Genomic DNA, 16,116 nt, shown 5'->3' with positions numbered 1-16,116 from the left:
AATCAAATTAGGTGATCCCTTCTGGCCTTAAACTCTGTGCTTCCCAGCAAACAAACCACCTTCATTAATGAGCGCATCCTGCTAGTTCCCGAAAGGGTAACTTTGCAGTATTGGATCAGCCCGAGAAGAAGTGAGGTTTTTACTCACGAAAGCTTATGCCCAAATAAATCTGTTAATCTTTAAGGTGCCACCAGACTCCTTGTTATTTTTGTAGATACAGACTAACACGGCTACCCCCTGATACTTGACAGCAGAACAGACGTGCAAAAATGATAATACGTTTATTGTGTCATCTACAGCAGTATACATGTTAAAATCTAGAACTGTTTCTCAGAACACACAAAAAGATTAGTCTAGTAAGCAGCAGTTGACATCTGTGTGTTTCCACTTAACAAAATGTAATAACCCCAAATCCTGTTACTAATGACAATAAAAAGGCCAGTATTAGAGCCAGAGGGCCAGTAACTTCATTCCTTGACACCTTCAAAAGCCAAAATACAGCTTTACATACATTAACTTGGCACATCTCTTCTTGGGAGCTATTGCATGTTGCATTGCTACTATAAAGGCAAGAAGTTGGGAGAGAGAATGAAGACACTAGCAGGTGTTTTTACAGATTATGCAGGTACCTTGAGATCTCTGGAGACTCCTGTACAGTGATAAGGTCCATTGGAACAGGTGTCTGCAGAGGCCTAGGTTACTTCAGCTACTGACAGACACTGCGAGGTTCATACCACACATTAACTCTTCACACGGATGAATTCCCCACAAAGAAAGCAAATGTGGAATAATAATAATATCCAGGTGAAAGGATCACAAGGGTTAAAACAGGGCATGTTGTTCAAGCTCTGTAGAGCTTGAACCAGGTACAATACACATTTAACTGAATGTCGCTCTCTACTACAAAAACACATCGAGCTTAACATCAAAGTATCATTAGCTATTACTGCATGCTCCGTACTCCACCGCTCTCTGATAGTAGATGCAATCCGTAGCTGGTTGTGCCTGTCTGACATCTTCAAAGATATTGAGTAAATCCTGCCCTAACTCACTAAAGGTGCCCCCAGGTATAATGCCGCTGGTTTGGTAACAAGGCAGTTAACTCAGAGGCATAACCCGGGAGGTTGCAAACAGAGATCTCAACTGTAGCTGACTCAGAGATGGCTCTGCGTGCATCACATGTGAAGCCAGCTGGTAGCATGTTTGGGGGCGTGCCCAGGGGAATCATGGTCGATAGCATACTTTTCTCACTGCTACTAGTAGAGTCACTGTGAGCCGTAGTGTCTACTGCTGAAAGTAGCATCTACTCAAAAGGACTTGGAGACATGACACCCTTGGAACGGTTCACCAGTGGGTTTGCAGCTCCTCAGGAGAGTGATTGACTGGAATCCTCTTGGGCTGTTTTTCAGATATCCGTGGTGAGTTACAGGCTCCTGTGCTACTTTTCTCTCCCCCTCCCCGCACCCAGACAAGACAAGCAGGTCTTTGCTCACATTAACTAGGGCTGGGTACATTTCAAAAACGTTGGCAGTCAGAGCCCAGCAAACACTCAAATGTTCAGAAGTTTCTCTGAACTGGCCCAGCTTCTGCAGTCTGCAAGCACAGAGCTGTGAATCTCCCGGGAAAACACTATCTCGGTGCATTTCCGATACTCCTGGGCATGGCTAGAAATACCATGAGACCAGCCTTTCCTGTGGTGCTTTGGCATCGTTTGATTTTGGTTGGGAGCAGGAAGTGCAGTGCCAGCAAAATTAAAAGGACGATGGGCGGGGAAAAACCCCAGCTGATTAAATGTTTCAAAGCCAAGTCTTGAAGAAAGTGCAACTGGGTTTGGTTCTAAAAATGAGCAAAGGGTCAGGGAGGGTCAGATGTTTTCCAGAAACAATTTAAATAGCCCTAATATGGCAGCATCACTGCAACTGAAAAGCCTCCCTATCTGAAACCCGATCATTTAGGACATAATTCTTATTGCTCTTTGGGCAAATCACCTTGGGAACATTCTCATTTCAAATGCTGTCTTCATGCAGTAACAAACCTCTCTTAATAAAGTGATTCAAAGGAAGGAAGAGGAAGTAGCCACAGTATAATTGTTGACTTGAGAGACTTATCTAACAAAGGATAAATGCTGTCCTTTCTGACTGGGCAGTTGGAGAAGTCTAGGAATTGTAACTTCTCATTTTTTTCTTCTTGAGAGAATCCAATCTATCTAAAACAGCCCAAATGGAGTCATGATCTCAGTCATGGCCTCTCAGCATGACTGTACTACAAACTACTACTACTAATATGTGGGAATGATAGCATGAGCTACCCACAAAAAAAGAGCATGCTGTATATAATAAGTGAGCTGCATAACTTCAGAATGTTTGGCTAATTTTGGTGCAACATCCAGAAAGCTCTGAATTGTATCAAACACTTTTCTGAACCTTGAAATCTTCTGTGAGCAGAGCAAATCTTCCTTTGGCAAGAAAAGCGATATTGAATAGGGAAGTGGTGTTTTAGAGTACGGGGAGTAATGGCTATTAGCTCAGATGTTTGAATGAGTGATATGTCAAAGCATCCACATTTTTCCCGGTGGTCAAATTTCAAAATTTTCATTGACAAATAAAATGTTGGAAAATGTTGACCAGCTCCAATATACAAGAACAGGCTTCATAGGGTGAGTCAGAGCCCACTGACTGCCTTTGTTACTACAAACAGAGCTTCTAGGCTTCAGAGCTGGACAGTCACAGGGTTTGGAAACCAAGAAGACGGTCACTGAGTGGAGGACTGGCATAGCTAAATGCAAAGTTTCATGTCACCGTAGGCATTGGCAGTGGGAAGACCATCCTCAAAAGAGGAGAGGAAAAGAATGGTGACTACAAATAGTAGCAGCAGTGTGACGGGCCAGAGTTCTATGTTTGGCAATGTAAGTTAGAGTGTATCCAACTAGATAGAGGAAAAGCCTGGAAATATCATCAGGGAATACCGAGCCTTTCAAATGGTTTCTAAAACCACCGGATCACATTTCATTATTTTTTGTGTGGACAAGATTTTTAAGACTGCCAAAAAAATACTACTGAAAGAAAGTTTCCTCTCTTATTAACGTAGTAAGGAAAGTATGTGATCAAATCCTCTTCTTAGAAGTGTGTGAGAAGTTACAAAATGCCTCAAATTCAACAAGCAGCCTTGAAAAAGTAGCCACTGTGGCAGGCTATGGTGAAATCTGTGTGGGCCCTCCGATTGCCCGGGGTGGGACTTTTCGGGGTGTGTCAGTTCTCTTGATAAGACTGTTCTTTAATGACATGTAAACAAACGGTGTTAAACATTCTTCAGAGCCTTATGTACAGGAAGGCTTGGCAGTTCAAACACACAAAAATGTATGGGGGGTGGGGGGAGGGCAGAAATCCTTAGTCCTGCTGAAACATAAATGAAACGGGGGAAAATAAAACCTCTATATACTGCTCTCGTTTACAAGCATGTAAATCGAATGTGTGTGTGTGTGGGGGGGAAGTTACCATTTGGATTGTCTTCTAAGCAGCTCACTGGCATGTAGCAAAAAGCTACAGACTACGTTGTGGCTCTTAAATCACAGTATGTGTGTGTGTGTTGGGAGGCTGCCCAAGGAGCACACACCAGTGCTAGTGCTGCAACTTCCTCTAACAGGATGCAGCCTGTGCTTTGCCCTGCACGATCGCAGCTCCGTTGGCTACTGCGGAAAGGGGAGGGGCATGGTCACAGCCCTGCCTTTGTCTTGACCCTGATGAAGAATCTAGCTCTGCTGATGAAGAGGAGCACCTAGTCAGATGGTAGCAGGTTAGTCTACTTTGCTCTTCCCCATCCCCAGAAGAAGCCACCATAATGTACATTTGGCACTTTCAGAAAGATGAAGTTAACTAAAGATCATCTGAAGCCATGGACAACTCCATCAGAAGTTCTATTTAGAGACAGTTTTGCTGATTTGAGGACTTCATGGTGAAGGCATTAACCAGAACTGCAGTTCCAAGCTGACCCTTTCAGCTTTGAGATATTGCCTCTGGCATCTTGGAAATAAATACTTTTTTAAGCAGGGAAGAAAAAAAAGCAGAACGTGTAAGAGATTCTCAGCAGAAGTGACAATTCAAAGCTTCCCAGAAGATGAACATTTTGAACATTACACCTTTCCTACAGGAACAAGAGACAGCAAGAGCATACATTGTGGTGATGTGAATTAAACAAGGAACTGTTATCTGTGTTGAGACTAGACTCTGTCTAGATGTAACTCTAGCTAGTTCCCTTCATTATTTTTGCTGTTACATCGTTAAATCATCTGAATGGCTTTGCTGGACTCCCTACATTGTCGGCATCTATTTTCTGGTACGTATGGGCCAGGGAGATAATGTTAAGATCTAGACTCATACTAATCAGAGGACTGGAACTTTCTGCCAGTTCACTTTGGAGTCTAAATTATCGCTGAGAGTCAACTTCAGATGCAACACTGCTGAAATCTCACCAGCTGATCCCGTGACATTTCTGCCAACTCAAATGGTGGAGATTTCATGAGATCTTGGAACTAATGAGATTCCACCATCTTGTTACAAGGTTTCAAGGCAGCCATGCCAGTTCCGATCTCACATCAGCATAAGTAAAGTCAACAGAGTTATGCCAGATTTACACCAGTGGTGCTGAGACCAGAATCCAGATTAGGGCCTATATTATGGGCCTGTTCAAAGCTCACTGAAGTTAGTGTCAAGACTCCCATTGATTTCAGTGAGCTTCGGATCTGATTCCACAATCATAAAGAGCCTAATTCCATTCCCATTGCAAGGGCAAAACTCTCATAGACTCTAAGCAGAAGGATACTATCACGGTCCAGGTAGGCTTTCTCTTATAATTCCAGCATATTATTATTTACTGTGTTGTAGTATGAGGTCATACTGATCATGAATTTATATATTAGAGGAGATAACGTGCTTGCTGCAGTTAAAAATAATCTTAAATTGATTTTACCCCCTTCCCTCCCTCCTCCCAACTGCTGTCTGGTCCTAAAAGGCACTTGAGGAACCTCTACCTCTGATAACTGCCACAAAAATATAATTTGTCTAGCCCTCTTAATGTAACAACCAGCAATGTAAGCAACATAGGCATAACTTGTCACCTTTGGGAATACACAGAAAGAGAGTTTGAATTCTGAGTTTTACATCCAGAAGAATTTTAGCTTTGATTAACTGATGTCCACGTGCAGTGGGAATCATGGCATGGATCTTCCAAGCAAACCCTAGCTTACTACCTCTACCTCTGATAACTGCCACAAAAATATAATTTGTCTAGCCCTCTTAATGTAACAACCAGTAATATAAGCAACATAGGCATAACTTGTCACCTTTGGGAATACACAGAAAGAGAGTTTGAATTCTGAGTTTTACATCCAGAAGAACTTTAGCTTTGATTAACTGATGTCCATGTGCAGTGGGAATCATGGCATGGATCTTCCAAGCAAACCCTAGCCTACTTCATGTTGTCCATTGGTTTTAGTGTTCTGGTAAAGCCCTTGTAGAAAAAAATAAATATTAGGATCCTGCAAACTGCTGAACACCACTCAGCATCTTTGATGACTGGTCCCTTAGAAAAGAATGGCTCATAACACTGTATTAACAGTGCTGCATGCAATTAGTTCTTTGCGCCAGTACTGTAGGGACACAGTTTCTCATACACTGTAACACAGAAACAACTTCAGGACTGATCTACTTGGGTTGTTCTCCTCTGAACCTACTACAGTAACTAGGTAACTTCCATTAGACCTCCAAATCCAATGGGAATCATCTGCCACAGACTAAAAAGAAAAGCGAGGGTCTTTCCTGAACATCACTGAGATTGCGCCATTAAAATCTTAAACTCAATTTTTTCAAACATGAGTACTTAAGTTAGGCAAAGCGGACGGATTTTTCACCCTTAGTGCCTCTGAAATTCAGGCTTCTTTTATTGAGGTGCCTAGATTTTGGCACCCAGGGTCTGATTTTCAGAAGTGCCGAGCACCCACAAATCCAAATAAAGTCCAAGGGAGATAAGGGTGCCCAACACCACTGAAAAAATCACACCTCTCTTACACGGTATTTCTTTCAGGATTTTAAAATACATCTCGTAGCAGATCTCCCCATTCAACGGTAGACAATGAAACAGTAGCTCTATGCGCTACAGGCCCACAAAAGCTGCAGTACAGAAGATTTTGTACATTTACAAAAGCCAAATAAGAAAATTAGACAGGAAATGTATTATTGGCATATTATAAAAATGGCTCAAGGAGCATAGCACACATTTTTTAAGTTACATTTTGTTTTAATAACATGTACTTTCTAACTCCAAAATATATTTCACAGTAGAAATAAAACAAACACTGTTACACGCGAATAGATATTTACACACGCTTTGAAGCAATTCTTCCTTTTGGTTCCTTCTATCTTGACGCTTAGTTATGATGGTCACCAGAAGTGGTGACACGCACATCTAGCATCTTCAATTTACATTCGACATAAAGCTACCCAAGAGCATATTTTGTGCAATGGCATTAGAATCTTTGTTTAGATAACTACTGGTTTCTCTATATATACCTGAAGTATGAGCTTTCGAGTAACACTGAACATTAGAGTGGCCACATGAATGCCACCACTGTAAGAGTGGTCAGCACTTCCAGTAAAAAATCCCACTAGAAGGGATTTGCCTGTACTTTATAGAATATATTAAGTATATAGAGAGCTACAACTTTTAGTAAATTCATTGCTGGTGAATGATACTGGATGGAAAATCTCAAAGACTGAAGTCCTCTATCGGTCTACTGTAGTGGTTCTCAACCTATTTACCATTGTGGGCTTCATATGAAGCTCTCTCTGGGTTATGTGGGCTGCATCCACACAGTATATATACTACCTGTATGGCCCTGAGGATGTTACATGGGCCGCAGCTGTGTGCTGCTTGGGCCGCAAGCAGCCCGCAGGTTGAGAACTACTGGTCTACTGAACAAGCACAGCATATAGTGTGGAAGCTTCCAACACAACATCCCATCAACCTGCCTCAATCCTGAGTTTGGCCTCTAAGAATCAAGAGGTGAATTCAGTCTCCAGGACCTTCAGCCCTTGGCCTCTCTTGCCGAGACTTTCAAAAATAATAATGGACCCATGCCAGATCCTCGGCTGAGGTAAACCGACGTAGCTGCATGGACACCAAGGGTGTGCACTGATTTACCCCAGCTGAGGATCTAGCCTCCAATGTGTGCCAATTGCAAGAGTGGTTTTGTGATGTGGACTCTTGCCCACAAGGCACTGGACTGAGACCCACCAACTCAAATAGGAGAGGATTTTAGAACTGCCAGAGAAAAGCCTCTTGCTCTGGATTGAAATGTGGCACAAAAAAGGCCTCCAACCAGAGGCAAGTTTTAAATGACTTCAATGACTGAAAATTGGCTAGTCACCATTCATGCAAAATATGCTTTGTCCATTATTTCTTTTTTTAATACACTTACAGTATTGTCAGTATTAACCTTGTGAAAGTCCATACTACAGAAAATACAAAACTAAATTTCATCTGTTCATTTAATATTAGATAGTTTTGTTTAAAAAATTATAAGTATATATTTACCGGATAGATCTGACTTTACCCCTCTCCCTCTTCAGTGTCTTTTCTGGTCCATTAAGAACATGATTCATTGGGAAACTTGCTAAAATAGCTATTTACAGCATCTGATGAGAGAAAAGTTTCCAATCTATCAGTTAAAAAGTACTTACGTAATTTTTGCACAACGTCTGGAACATAGGGGGCCAAATTCTACTCTCGGTTAGGGTCAATCCCATGCAGAGGACTGGCAAAAAGCCTGTACATCATATAAATCCCACTTAAGACCTCAAAGTACATTTAAGCCGTACATAGTCCTTTTACTGGTCTTCTGTACAGGAGTGAATTTCACCCTTATAGTGGTGTGAATCTGGAATAAATTCTGCTCCTGCACCCATTGTAGTCAGGGCAGCACTCTCATTTATTTCATAAGAACATAAGAACGGCCATACCGGGTCAGACCAAAGGTCCATCTGGCCCAGTATTCTGTCTTCCGACAGTGGTCAATGCCAGGTGCTTCAGAGGGAATGAACAGAACAGGTAATCATTAAGTGATCCATCCATATCAATGGATTGCAGGATTGACCCCTAACTCTACTGGGATTATTTTAGATTTACACTGCTGTAACTAAGAGCAGAATACGTCCCATAAAGCACTGAGTGTTAAGTATTATAATTAATACTTCTTTCATAACTTTTCATTACTTTTTCCTTTTAAAAACAAGGAAACTATTTTTTTTAAAAAACTATATTTAAAATGGCATTATAAGTTTTGAACTAAACTAACAAAACCCAGTGAAATCAAAATCTCTGCCGACAGGAAAATTTTGTGTCTATATCTTCCCCCCACTTTCTTTTTCATTTCAATTAAGAACAAAGAGCTAACCATAATTTTGAATTCCCTGGTTGCTGTTAATTTGAGTCCAAACCATCATATTTAAATGTCATTTTGTTTTTTAATACACTCACATATAAATCCACAAAGAAATAAGAGCAAATACAGTCCTTAAAGCCTTTATGCATCACATAAAACCTCTCAAGAAATAATTGGCATCATTGATGTTTGACTGAAGTAGATATGTATCCAGTCGTGGCTCTACTACAAGGCAAAGTTGGAAAGGATGTTTTCTTTTGTCTCTCTGACATTGGCATTAATGATATCTGTTGGTGAACAAACAAAAGATCCAATGACAGAAGAAACTGCCAGATATGGTCAATCATCCAAAGTCTTTATCATTCCCTTCCATAGTGTCTTACTATTCAGCTTAGGTGCTCAACAGACACTGAGGACATTAATCTTCCTGCACCACCGTGTTGGACCCCTGTTGAGTCTCTTGTGCTCGCAAACTTGAGGCGTAACACTGTCAATGCCAGCCTGGTCGCAGAGGTCACACACACACACACACGTCATGCCACTACCAGTTGCAGTACAATGATCAGACATTGATGCAGGAGTTTCAGTGTAATTCAGAGGAAGCGAGAATCCTGGAACTGACCTTTGCCTCTTAGTGGGGTGGGAGGGAAAGGAGGGGAGAAATCTTTGTTCACATTACTCAAAACTCCAACCTATCAACCCCAAAAATATAGATCTCTCTCAAATGGATGGCCCTCTTAGAAAATTCACAGCTTAGCTAGAACCTAAAATAGCAGATCCCATCTCTGCTGCATGGATTCCTCTCTCCAGAATGGTGACAGGTATGCTGTCTCACACAGTCACAACAGATGTTCTAAGTCCGCTGACTTCTTCTGACCGAATCCAGCCATGAAATCCATTTCCAGAGTCCTTGGTGAACTGGCCGGCATTATTGATCCCAACGTTATAGCTATATCCTAAGACTCCAAAGAGACTGAGAATATTCAGACAACAAAGATGGGAATGAGGCATAGTGAGGATGCATTGGATTAGAAAAAACAAACAAACCCAGACCTCAAAAATAACAACAATGAAGTCCATGCACAGACAGATTTATATCAGTTTGGCAACCAATGTTCACAACTGCACAGCAATCACTTGATACACTTGGCTGACAATGGATTACTTGCAGATGCTCTAAATGGGTGTGTGGGGGTGGGCTTGGCATTTTATTGATTTTTTTTGTCAATGGCATGGATCTTAGTGGTGTATTTACAATGATCGTTAAAAAAATATCCTTTTTTTCTTCTCTGCAAAACGCCAGGGATGTTTTGTTTCATGCTTTTGGACACATCTTACATTAAAAAAATCATAATAATAATCGTTAAAAAAGAAAACCCACACCACCAAAATTATGATTTTTTTTTCTTTTTAAAGGGGTGTCTTGGGTTTTATTCGGGGGAGGGGTTATTTAGTTGCTCATGTCACTAGATTCTCCGCATTTATGCTGGACATCCGAATCTGAGAGCTGCTCTTGCTCAGAATGGAGAGTTGTGTCCCCCCGTTCACTCCGCTGCTCGCCAGAGAGGGATGGCGATGTTTGAAATCCACAGCAAAATACCGGTTGACTTTCCAGCTCCTCCATTTTCTCTTTATTTCTGATTGCACCTTTAGGGAGAAACTTTAAAAGGTCATTTTTTTATGTACTTAGCCGCTCGGGTACATGCTGACAGACAATCAAGTTTCAAAAATAAACAATGCTTGTTTAAGACCCGTCTTGAACTTCTCCCCTTAGTGAACTCTAGGGAGAATTCTAGATGTGCACGAGGTGGAGGCAGTGGGGAAATGCAATGCAACCCTATTGTACACTCAGTCTATGCTCACTGACATCAGAGAAGATGAGTTGCCACCATGAATCAAACCAGGGGTGCATTGAGGTCCTGTCATGTCCACTGCCCACCATGCTGACTACTGTCTCGCTGATTTCTTGTACTCCCCCATCTGTTGTCTCTTGTCTTACACTGAGATGGTAAGCTCTTTGGGGACAGGACTGTTTTGTTTTTCTGTGTTTGTACAGCACCTAGCACAGTGGGGTCCTGGTCCATGACTAGGATTGCTTGGCATTATGATAATACAAATAATAAATAAAAATGTAACAATAACATTAATAATGTTCCTAAGCCCACCGATGTGTCCTCCCATAGTATCTGGGTCATGACTCTGGTCCAGTATCCTGTCTATGACAGTGGCTAATACCAGATACTTTAGAAGAAGCTTAGCCATGAAATCCTGTAATGAACAAGTATGGACTCCTCTGCCCTTAAGGGTACTTTCTTCCTAACTCCAGGCAGTTAGTGGTCAGCTTGGATACTCCAGGTGAAATCCTGACCTTGTTGAACTTTGCTATTGATTTCAGTGTGGCCAGGATTTCACCCCCATATCCAGAGCAGAGGGATGATACGGTCGGTGATATTTTTTTTTTCAGTCCTGAAACAATGGGCTGCAACTTTGTGGCCCCACCATCCTCAAATCAGATCGGAGTCTTTCCCTTATGAGTGGAAACAATCTGCATCATCATGCTTGCCTTTTTTGCTCTCTATTGCATTTGGCATTTATTGAGTTAATCTTTCCTTGGGCATGAACCACCCCACGCAGTGAAGTCAATAGAAAGACTTCTCCTTTGATTGGCATTGACTTTGGATTGGGCCCTTGGCGAACCAGTCAAGATGGAATATGCTTCATACACATCTCATCCCCATCTTGTCCCCATCCGCCTTTTGTGGATGTATGGCTAATGAAAACCCTGCATTTTCCTCTCTCATTTCCCCACAAAGAGGTGACAGTAGGGAGAGGGATAGCTCAGTGGTTTGTGCATTGGCCTGCTAAAGCCAGGGTTGTGAGTTCAATCCTTGAGGGGGCCACTTAGGGATCTGGTACTTGGTCCTGCTAGGGAAGGCAGGGGGCTAGACTCAATGACCTTTCTAGTTCTAGGAGATAGGATATCTCCATTAATAATTATTATTATTATTCTTAGATATGAAAGTGTGTGTGCTACCCTTTCTAGCATCATCCTGGTATGTCACCTAAATGGCACAATAATAGGACATGCTATGACAGGTACAGTTGGAAGATGAACAAGTAATTAGGTTTAACTCTTCTTTGTTAACCACATGACACCCGCTGAACTTACTGGGTGTATTTATGACATGTACACAGTAGGGTACACTCACCTAATGTGGCACTAATTGCAACGGGGATGTAAATACAACTTAGCAACTAATCTTCTATCTAAGGGAAACTCACTACTTTAGGAACTGTAACGATGGAAAGCTCGTTATAAATGCTAAGCATTATTAGGATGCTGCACATCAACTAGACAATATATCCCTCAATCTTAATTCATGACTGAGATGCACAAAGTTAGAGCATAGTTTTATTGCATGGAAATGGGATTTCAGACATGCCCAATTACTGTAGATTTGCCTATGTAAAAAAGTGCAGAACACTGTCTAAAACTTCCCTGTAAGCAGTGCCTTGTCAAGGCCAGTTATGTATATATATCATTTCCCCCCAAGCAGTCTTTCATCATAGGGCCAGATCAGATCATGTAAATCAGCATCACTCCACTGAGAGAAGCTGGTTTACGCCATCTGAGGATTTGGCCCTATATTCTTCATCCCGCCCCCCCCCCCCCCCCACATCCATAGTAAATGGCACTCATATGGAAAACCACAATGACTGCAAACCCCAGAGACCAATGTGGGTTAATAACAAACAAAGTAACTGCCAAATCTAGGATTAAATCTACAGGATCTGAAAGGCAAGAATCATAAATGCCATGGCCATGAATGCAATTCATTCCTCTCCACTCACTGTGCCACAGGACAAAGTTGAGAAAGTGCCCTTTAAAATAGGACTAAGTTATTTAACAAAATGTAAAGAAACTGCACATATTACGCCCAGCAAAATATCGGAAATAAATATTAAATATTGTGTTGCATCTTTAGAGGCAAAATCCCTATTTCCATTCCAGGATCTCAAATCATTTTACAAGCAGTAATAAAAATAGCTCCAAATCACCTAAGTAAAGTATGGAATTTATTATTATTATTATTCCCATTTTACAGCTACCTTGTAACATAAGGATATTAAGAACCCAATCCTGCACTGGTTGTAGGAGTCCCCAGTGACTTTCTGAGCAGTTACAGGGTAAGCCAAAGGCAAAGGCAGGAACAGAACCCAGAACTATCTGGCTGCCAGCCCAGTGCGTTGACTAAAAGACCATGCTTCCTGCTCTGGTGAAGGCAGTCTGAAATTTGGATGCAGTCAAGGAGTAGATAGCTAATGAATTACAGCTGAGAGGTGGGTAGGGTGACCAGGTGTCCCGATTTGATAGGGACAGTCCTGATTTTTGGGTCTTTTTCTTATATAGGCTCCTATTACCCCCCACCCCCATCCCGATTTTTCACACTTGCTGTCTGGTCACCCTAGAGGTGGGTTTGAAGGTGTGATCACAGGCAAATGTCATGCTAAACAGATGGGGGTGGAGGGAGAACAGGTGAAAATATCAAAAATCTTACCTCCCCATTCAAGAAACAGTAGAGAACAGCAACGACAAAGCCCTGGATAAACAGGAGAGAAAAGACCTTAAATTAAAATCCTCTAGGAACTGATAGAAAATAGCAGGGGGGGGGGGGGGAAGAACTGCTAGTCTACAAAGCACATACAGTAAGTGAATGAACACACAGTCAAAGACAGATCCATGCACAGCAGTCATAACAAATACAGAGTTCTTTCTTTCTTTCAAAAAAGCAGAATTCATGGTATAATCACCTGGAAAGATCCCAGTCCCAATTCAAACACTAGTCTCTCCCGTTTACTGACATTTTCAGGAGAAAAGGCAAACACTGTGTAGTGAATTCCAAACAAGGGGATAAGCAGCAGAGTGGAGCGGGCCAGCCTCCTGTTACGACAGATTGAAAGAATGTTAATATATCTTTGCAGGGACAACTTGAGCTTTGATTCACTTTTTGTGGTGTCCCATTTGCCAAAAATAATAATAAATAAAAAGAATATATATAAAATTTGCCCGTTTGTTCCCATCCCCTGATTTTACCCACATTTTATTCTGCCCCCATTTTCTGACACTTGGTACAGTCTGAGTATGAATATGTATCAATAGTTTAGAACTGTGGACTATCGTATTCTCTTATTTTGCTTGCATGTTCTTCTGGATAGGGACTGTCTCTTACTAGGGATATGTAGAGTATCAAACACAATGGGGCTTTGATCTTAGCAGTGGTCTCTGAGTGCTACCATAATACAAATAAAATAAAGAACAATAGCACCACCTGATTGCCTTCTTTATATGCAGCACCCAGAATCTCCTCTCTGTGTGTTCACCTCTTCTTGACAGAGAAGAGGTCTCCATTGTATTATGCAATCATGACTCTACTGCTCTGGGGCCTGAGTCTGCTTTCATTTACACCGGTGGAAATCATGTGTAACTCCATTGAAGTCAACTATGTTGCACCAATGTAAAATAGTGTGAGAGGAAAATCGAGCCCAGTGGGTCTAGACAAGAATACTGGGAACTAAAGATGTACTAGTGAGCAATTGATTTTATCTGGATGAAATTCACGCTACAGAGAGGGCCAGCACAATGTCTATGCATCACTCAAGCCCTAATTAAGCAAGCCTATGCTGGGTGAGGCAGCTTGCCACCATGAGAAACCATCTCTTGCTTTCAGCTACAATACAAGTTGAATTTTTATGGTAAGCACACAAAAGGAACAAGCCAACTGAATGCCTATCTGCAAACAAAGCGGATATAGCGGTCACAAAGAATAACTTCTGGATTGCAAAGGTTAATTTCCTCCAGTAGAAAGATGCGTGGCTGAGAGACGTCTGATGGGGACATATGTACATTTCCCTTAAAACGAGCTGGCATACGGGTGGGAACAGAGAAAGAAAGAGGCCCTGGCCGAGCTCTGGAAGAACTCCCCGCAATTATTTCATAGGCAGTGCTGACATGGCTATACCGAATGCCACCGTGAAAATATGACACTGGCTCATTGCTGGCAGTATTCTTGGCAGTATCCCCTCCCCATCCTCTGCAGCATTCCCCTTTGTCTGACACGGCTTGAGCCAGCCAAAGTACGGGTTGTCAACAGGCTGTGAGAGTATACAGGATTCAGCAGTCAATTCACTATAATGGATCAAGTTAATGAGGAGGCTGCTAAACATTTAAGGGGGGAAGTATAGCTCAGTGGTTTGAGCATTAGCCTGCTAAACCCAGGGTTGTGAGCTCCATCCTTGAGGGGGCCACTTAAGGATCTGGGGCAAAAATCAGTACTTGGTCCTGCTAGTGAAGGCAGCAGGCTGGACTCAATGACATTTCAGGGTCCCTTCTAGTTCTATGAGATAGGTGTCTATCTATCATAAACTGCAGTATGCAGCATTTATAGACTACAAAAATATGATAGAGGATAAGAGAAGTGACAGAAGCACTGGAAGAAGAGAGAGCAGGCTAACAGAATCTTAAAAACCCATTTGATACTACAATATTTAAGCTCGCCATGAAATGAGAAGAGATCAAGCCTAGACAAGGAGATACCTCTCTCCAAAATCCATCACTTTAGACAAGATGTTTTAAAAAAACCCAGCTTGAATGGGAAGTACATTGTTTCACAATGGATGGAAATGGCATGCTCTAATTCAGCCACAAATTACTGGGTTCAATGCAGGAATGCCTGGGTGAATTTCTATGACCTGCGCTAATCAGAGGTGTGATTGGTTGATCAAAATGGTCCCTATTGGCTTTAAAATCTTAGAATCTATAACTGCAATGCCATCTCAGGATTGGAGAGTACTTTAATTAACCCTGTGAAAACCTGGAAGGAAATACATGCACAGTGATCACTAAGAAAGAAGTGTTTTATACACACACAGTTTTATAGATCAAAAATTGTCTCATAACAAGTTAGAAAAGGAGATTGTAATGGGTATAAAAGAATTAGATGTTGTTAAGGAGTCTGTCTCGTCTGACTGAAGCATACTATTCCTGAACCAGGATGTTAAAACAAAGGCTCTAAGCTGGTTGATGAGACTTTTTGAAATACTAAATAAAATCATGCTTTAAACAGAACAAGTTTCCTCACTCTTTTAAAAAATGAGGTCATGTGCTTTCATAATTGTGCTTCCATTACTGCTATCGAGAAAACACATGAACTAACAAATGAACTTTGCAATGTGACGGATCAATGCTTCATATTGCACAAAGGCAAAGAAAACAAACAGAAATGAACGAGCAAGCCTAGATGAAAGACAACTTGAAGTATCTGGTGCAACAGACTGGCCATGTCACAAAAGGACATTGGAGAAGGGCATTAACAACCTCCATCTTTAAGGAACTGAGATCCCTAGAATTTATATACTGTGCAGATCTTGTATGTAACAAAACTGCTGGCGAGGAAACCAAAAGCCAACAAACACAAAATTAAAACAACTGATGAAACAAAAACTATCCATAGATGTTATCCAGTATTGGCAGCCAGCTATCACATCTGCAGATGGGTCACAACCAAAACCTGGGATCTCAATACCCATGAACTTGGGGAAGTTTGCACACAAATCTCAATTTCACAGCTGGCCCTATCGCTATAATAAGCTAAACCCAAACCAGTTCTGAACAACCCCTGGAT

General features: G+C 41.6%; 1 protein-coding gene across 7 annotated transcripts in view; it reads right to left on the bottom strand.

The window, feature by feature from the left end:
- Positions 1-262: 262 nt before the first annotated feature.
- The window catches only part of ADCYAP1R1 (ADCYAP receptor type I), a 190,053-nt gene continuing 174,199 nt past the window's right edge, over positions 263-16,116 (bottom strand). For 4 of the 7 annotated variants that reach the window (XM_054016617.1, XM_054016621.1, XM_054016620.1 and 1 more), the window contains 3 exons: positions 13,247-13,376; positions 12,994-13,035; positions 263-10,094 (listed from right to left, as the gene is read on the bottom strand). In XM_054016617.1, coding sequence (XP_053872592.1) covers positions 9,885-10,094; positions 12,994-13,035; positions 13,247-13,376 — 382 coding nt within the window. In that variant the 3' untranslated portion in view covers positions 263-9,884. The remainder of the gene's footprint in view (positions 10,095-12,993; positions 13,036-13,246; positions 13,377-16,116) is intronic. The other 3 variants (XM_054016618.1, XM_054016622.1, XM_054016623.1) reach the window with 1 other exon arrangement.

This window comes from Malaclemys terrapin, chromosome 2 (genome assembly GCF_027887155.1).
Source record: "Malaclemys terrapin pileata isolate rMalTer1 chromosome 2, rMalTer1.hap1, whole genome shotgun sequence".
Lineage (NCBI taxonomy): Eukaryota > Metazoa > Chordata > Testudines > Emydidae > Malaclemys > Malaclemys terrapin.
This window is presented reverse-complemented; position numbering and strand designations above follow the sequence as displayed.